The sequence below is a fragment of the Amblyomma maculatum genome, chromosome 8 (assembly GCF_055883805.1).
Source record: "Amblyomma maculatum isolate TAMU_Amacu chromosome 8, ASM5588380v1, whole genome shotgun sequence".
NCBI classification, from domain to species: Eukaryota; Metazoa; Arthropoda; class Arachnida; order Ixodida; family Ixodidae; genus Amblyomma; species Amblyomma maculatum.
This window is the reverse complement of record NC_139351.1, coordinates 89,165,589-89,172,167: the sequence shown is the minus strand read 5'-3', so window position 1 is coordinate 89,172,167 and position 6,579 is coordinate 89,165,589. Positions and strand designations below refer to the sequence as shown.

Genomic DNA, 6,579 nt, shown 5'->3' with positions numbered 1-6,579 from the left:
AACTCGCACCCTCATACGTTTCGCGGTGTTTTAAAAATACTTCGCCTCGGTAATGAGATTTCATACTTCCATGATCTGTTCCAGGGCGTTCATGGTTGCTCTGTACCGAATAACGACATCACGGATGACCCGTGAAAATGGAAAACTGCTTTGGAATATTTCGCTTCCATGTATTCCTGTGGGCACTAAGCCTACTTTTCACCCCCAGTCGGCCCACACTGGAGATAGAAGCGCCACCGCATCGTGCTTACGTCACAGATGGTACGCAGTAGACTCCCTTGTAAGACGAATCTGAAGGTTTTTTTCTTTTTCTTTTTTTTTTAATGGAATAGCTCCCCGAGATGGGAGCATGCTAAGTGTGTGCAAATGTGTCATATGAAAACAATAAAAATGCCTTTCAGCAAGAGGATATGGAGCATAAACTGGCTTTACCTGTTTTACCAGTCTTCGAAATAGGATTTTGTTTTCTTTCCTGCCACCATTACATGGTTTTCTTCCCAATTTTTTTTTCTTTCACTTCTGCTCCAAGCCCAGTGTAGGTGCCCAGATAAGTATGTGTCCCCCTCCTACCTTCCTTCTCAATGTAGCTGTTGCCAGCTTGACCAGGTAGAGCAACCATCATCTTATCCGGCAAAGTTACTGAGCACACGGTGCCAATATCCACTAGTCTCTGTCCTGTGATAACGCGTTCCACATCTGTGTTGAAAATTTGGCACATGCCCTTTCTGCACTATAAGGAATGCGTGCTCTATCCCCAAATCTTAATGCAATGGAGTGAGGAACGTCTTTGGGAGCTTTCCTTGTCGTCGAAACATTTTTCTGTTCTGGACAAAGAAGCAATTATGTAATCTTCTGGACAAATTTCGTACTAACCGAGACACGTACAAAACAGTCACAATTTTTATTTTTTTTTTTTGGCACTGAATCCTGTGCTAAACCATCCAGATAATCTCGCATCCTTTATTTTATCAGATTTTTTGCCTTAACAGGAGGGGAGTACGTAAATTGTAATTAACGTGTTGAATAGATGCAGACTGCAATGACTAGCTTGGCTGTTGTGATGCGCAGAAAGCATGGGCTACACACAGCATCAATTTTTGAAAGATCTTTTAATAAAATATTTACACTTTTCATTTTTTTTTTAAATCTGCCATAGCATTTTTTTTTTTTTCACTTTTCTAGAAAAAAAATCAACTCTGTACACAGTGTTTTTCAGTTGCTTGCTGTATGCCTGTGAGCACGTGCACGTGACTGCCGGAGACCCTGAGCTTCTGATGTACCGCACCACGTATATTGTTTATTCCTTCCTGCTCGTAACATTTATTGTTGCGCAGACCTCTGAAAAAAATAAAAAAACCACTTTTTCTGCGTCGTCACGCTGCTCACTAGGCTGTTGTGAGCACAGCAAATGTGCCGAGCGTGCAGTGCTCAAGCATGTGCTCGCAACAGCCTAAGAAGTGCATGCTCTCGCCATTGTTAGAACAGCACGAAGGTCTGCAATGCATGCTTAGGAAATGGGGCAAAAAGGCGGGAAACAAAAACATCATAAAAACAGTGGTCAACGGGAACTGTCTATCACAAACAATAGTGGCCAGAACGGTTTCGGCAGCAACATGCGATTTGTAAAAAAACAAACAACAAAACAAAAACGGCTACAGTCATGGTGGTGGAGAACTGTCGGACACAATATTGTCATCACATTCAGTTTTGTGCATTCTGTGCCATTCTGCTTCGCTGATATTAGTGCAAGACATCTTTTATAAGTCTTATAAGTTCTGCATGGTGAAGCAGTTGTGCACTATTCGTTTGCAAAGAAATAATGCTCCTGCACGAAATGGAGGAATCTGTTTTAATTGTCCGAGTCCTAGTGGCATCCGTCAGAACTAGGGATGTGCGAATATTAAAAAATTTTGAAAGACTAATTCAATATCCTTGTACCCCGCCGGGGTGGCGCAGTGGTTACGGCGCTCGACTACTGTTCCCAAGAATGCGGGATCGAATCTTGGCCTCGGCGACCGCTTTTCCATGAAGGCGAATAGCCAGGCGCCCCTGTGCTGTGCGATGTCAGTGCACGTGGTCGAACCCCAGGTGGTCGAAATTTCCGGAGTCCTGCACCACGGCGTCTCTCAAAGCCCGAGTCGCTTTGGGACGTTAAACCCCACAAAACTCAATATCCTTGTATTCAATAATTTGAACCAACCAAACAGAGTTTAAAGTTACCCGGAACAATTTGAATGTTCTCAACTTAAGGTATACTATATCAAACGGGGCCCACCCTGACATATATTCATCTATGATGCGAGATGAACAATTCAGTGCTGCTAAATCGTTCATTCATATAGTGGTGTTCATAATACTATACACACCTTTAAGATTAGATGATGTGGTTGGGTTTAGGTAAGGTAAGCAAAGCTTGCACCGACGTCCGATTTTGGATGCTGTGTTATATGAATAGCTGCCACTCGTCTCATGTCTCGAGGTTCGGCTCCATAGTTTGATACAGCTCGTCTGCAGTAACCACTGCACAGAATTTCTCCACGATAGAAAGCAGTCCGCTGATGAAGCTTTGTTACCTAAATAAAAAGCTCACCAATAGGCAAAATTGTAAATTAAATTTTGATGCCTCTTGCTTGACTGGTGTAGCCAAATACCAAAAACTGATTTTTTTCACTGTTCAGTGGAGTGTAATGCACATGCCGTGTACCATGGCCCATATATTCGCACACCCCTAATTGTAACTTGTGACCACAGTAATCGGTCACCGCAATATACCAAGCAAGGCGGCGGCATTGGTTCACAAAAAGTGAAAAAAAAAAAAAAAAAAAAAAGAGCTTTTAATAATTTCTTGTGAATGTGAATTGTAACCCGATTTCTGTGGCCATCTCCGTATACTGTGGATGCAATTATATTCTTCTGTACCAATGCCATGGATAGCATATATCAGTCACTGGTGATGATGATAGCAATGTCCCCCAAGATGAATTTCTGCCTCCTCAAAATAAGACTGTTTACAAGCTCAGTACGGTTTATCAGTATAAATTCAAATGTTATTTTGTAGAAAATGACATCGCTTTTTGTCAAATTCCACTGAAGTAAGCATAAGCCTATAAGCCGGTACATTAGTAAGATATGTGAACCTGGAGCAATGTTATTTAATAAATGACACAACTGCTGCAAGGACAATGCAGAATAGTCCCGTCTGACAAAAGTGGAGGGCTGTTTATATGAAATTACAGTGTCTCGAATGAAATAAATACACCATTGTGGGCATGAAATGGGAAAGGGGGAAAACAATTCATGGCACAGCAAGTTGCAGGTAGCTCGTTGGAATACCAACATTATGCTGAATCCCATTAGCGTAATCTTTGAAGCAACACAATGGCATCAACATTTGGGGCGTAACCACGCAACATCTTTTCTCGAATCTTATTGGTGAAGGTACTAGAACCGCAATTTGTGCTGCAGAAGTGACAGGACCGAAGAGGAACAGACCATTTTTAAGCATTCTCGGAAACAAGAAAAAAAAAAGAGCAAAATTGGCAATTGTGTTGCAAGTGTATCAAAGCCGAATTAAATTCCTCTGCAATGCATAGCTATATCTGGTTGTATATTAAACTGATGATAAACCGCATTCTGCAGGGCCATCAAGTGCCGTATAAACATATTCTAAAACCGCAATCAGCATCAGTTCAAATACATTCACCAGTGAGGTCATCTACCGAACTCCATGTAGCCCTATCCTCTGGGCCCATCTGGCTTTCTGCCCTGGCTACTTTTCTGTGTTCTTGGGGTCCACTGCATTATATTCAAGGCTGCCGGTTATCTCATTTTTATATTACACAACCCGTTTTCAAGACTGTTTCTTCTCACTTCAACGTGGACATCGAGTCACACTGGCCCCACAGTTCTACACCACCACACCGAGTCTAATTATTAGCTAGGAGGCATGTCTTCAGCAAGCGCATCGTCAGTTTACAGAACACTATTCTTTCTTTACAGCAAATGTATTTTCCATCATCACTTTGTTTGAGCAGCTGTGAAATCCTAAATTCCAGTTCATTTGTCGCAGATGTGTGCTTGTGTATAAATATGCGCGACAGTTGTATTTACACCTATACAAGGGAAAAATGTGTTGTTTCGCTGGCCTGCTATATCTTTTTTTTTTTTTCTTACAATGCTGGCGGCAAACGAAACGGGAGAGGGACATGACACTTCTCTCTATAGTTGAGGCACTGAAAAAAACTCGTGCGTCTCCTCTGGGCCTGGTTCTCCACAACAGAGGCTCTCTCCCCCTTTAAGTAGAAGATTGGAGGCTGCACAAAGAAAGAACAATAATAATAAAAAAAAGAGGCCCCCAATTTGCATGTCTGGCCAAAGACTAGCCAAAGTTTGCATATTTGCTTAGTGTGAAAAACACACAATGGTTCCACAAGACGGGAAAGAGCATCGACTAAGCACATGCATATAAAAAGACCCCTTTAAGTTCCGTAAAGCGGAAGCTGAAAAAGAGGAAAATAAAACGAGGTCTTACGAATTGGACAAAAATCCCGAGTGCACATGCAAATTAAGACCGACCGACCGAAACGCTCAGGAGACCCGTGCACAGAGACGAATGATTCACATTGATTTTGTTGCAAACGGGCACAGTATTGGTTAGAGCCCATACCCCATCAGTCTTCTGCCACAGTGTGCGTGGCCCATCATTTGAGTGTCTTTTGACCAAACAAGCTTCGTACATCATGGCAAGAAAGCTACGAAAAACACAAACCTGTATCAGGGAGGTCAAATGCGTGAGACGTAGCGAAGGGGAGGGCTCACTACCAACGACAGGCAACACTCGGTCATAAAAAAAAATAAAAAAAAAAACACCTAAGACAGCGGGGCCTGGAGGGGGCAAAATGAAATAAAGTACATGCAGATAACGTGGAGGGAAAGGGGCAGGGAGGGGGAGGGAATATCACGGTCATGCTCTCACTTCAAATGCAAACCACGTGCACGCATCCACACGCACACGGGCGTGCCCAAAAAGAAGAAAAAAAAAGTCACTGGCGAGATAACACCTCACGGAACGAGGAGCAGCCAAAACAGACACCGCTGAGGTCACAACAAGATGCTCCTGACAGCTTCGTCTAAAACTGAGTCCGGCTGTGCGTCTCCCGTAGCGTCATCGTAGTCCATGGGTTCTGGCCCGCCCCGCGCGGCTCCTTTAGAGTCCACGCATAGGCCGTCGTCAGCAGCGCCCCGCCGAAAGTCCAAGATGCTGTTGATGGCACTCTGGACCTGGTCGTGCAACTCCACCGAGTCCTTGTCTTCGTCCTCATCATCGTCACCAAAGTAGTGCGTCCGACCCAAAGGGTCCACCACAACCCCACTGCCACTGTCATCGTCCAGGCCCTCGATGCCCGACAGGTCCAGCTCAGGCGCTCGGGGCTCGGCACTTTTACAAGTCCAGTCTGGCACCGCCACTACCACCGGGGGCTGTTGGTGTGGCCGCTTGAACTCGGCCGGCGTCGGGAACCGAGCCACTGGTGGCTCAAAGTCCGCCAGCTCGTGGGCAAACTCATCGTCCTCCTCACCTATGCCCTCTGATGGAGGAGACATGTCAAGCTCCTTGTGGATGCTCAGCACGAGGTCATCATGCTCTGGTGGCGGCGGTGGCGTCACAGACACCTGTGGAGGCAGTGGCAGTGGTGGAGGCAGCGGAGGGGGCGGTTCCTCCTCCGCTACTGCTGGCATGACGTCGGTTTCGTGAAGCTCTTCCTTGATTGAGCGCCGTTTCGCAGCTGGCTCCAATTCGCACCTATCGTCATCGTCGTCAAGCCAGGAATCCAGCGGTTCCTTTTTCACTGGCCGGGGCGGCGGTAACAATGGACTCGACTCGAACGTCCATGCACTTTCGGGCACCTGCGGAAGTGGCGCCTCAACGGCCACATCTGGATAAGAACAAAAGCGAACATTAGCATGGAAAGAGAATCCCTAGATGAGGAGAAACTCTATACATTCCGGCACAAGCACATGACCAGAGGTAACACAAGACAGGTAACGCAGGGCCTAGTCTAGGCCCTACGTTACATGTAGGAGGCCCAACCTGACACTGAGAGAGCGTGAGTCCGGCTCAGCCGAGTGCTAACACTTAAAGCCTGGCCTGGACTCAGCCTGACTGGGGTGCAAGGTCGCGGTCGTCCGCGATCTTTGTTTCAACGTACTTTGTCAAGACCGAGGTATAAGGGGAGACTCAAGCACCATGGATGCTTTGACTATGCGCAATGCCGCATAACTAGTGCCTTCTGCAGCGACAGGAAGGCACTGCCACTGCATTCTCTGAATTAAGACACAAGAAGCAACTCTATGCACCATGGATGGTTCACCTAGATACAATGTTTTGCTTCTACTGCAGTTACATTGAGAATGGGGGCAAGCCACAATTGAGGCGCGAGAGGTAATGATGTAAACAGATGCCTAAACATCTGCACCAGTTTTACCGAAGTAATAGAAGCAAAAGTGAAAACTCAACAGCCCTCAAGTGGCCCTTCTCTTTGGTCTTTAGCGGCTGGCTGAAAATCCATTCATAGCAAGAGC

The 6,579-nt window shown here is 45.7% G+C and overlaps 1 protein-coding gene across 10 annotated transcripts in view; it reads right to left on the bottom strand.

Annotated features, from left to right (window-relative positions):
• Positions 1-1,090: 1,090 nt before the first annotated feature.
• The window catches only part of LOC146181752 (uncharacterized), a 43,692-nt gene continuing 38,203 nt past the window's right edge, over positions 1,091-6,579 (bottom strand). For all 10 annotated transcript variants that reach the window (XM_084576745.1, XM_084576746.1, XM_084576753.1 and 7 more), the window contains one exon: positions 1,091-5,933. In XM_084576745.1, the coding sequence (XP_084432871.1) occupies positions 5,101-5,933 (833 nt within the window). In that variant the 3' untranslated portion in view covers positions 1,091-5,100. The remainder of the gene's footprint in view (positions 5,934-6,579) is intronic.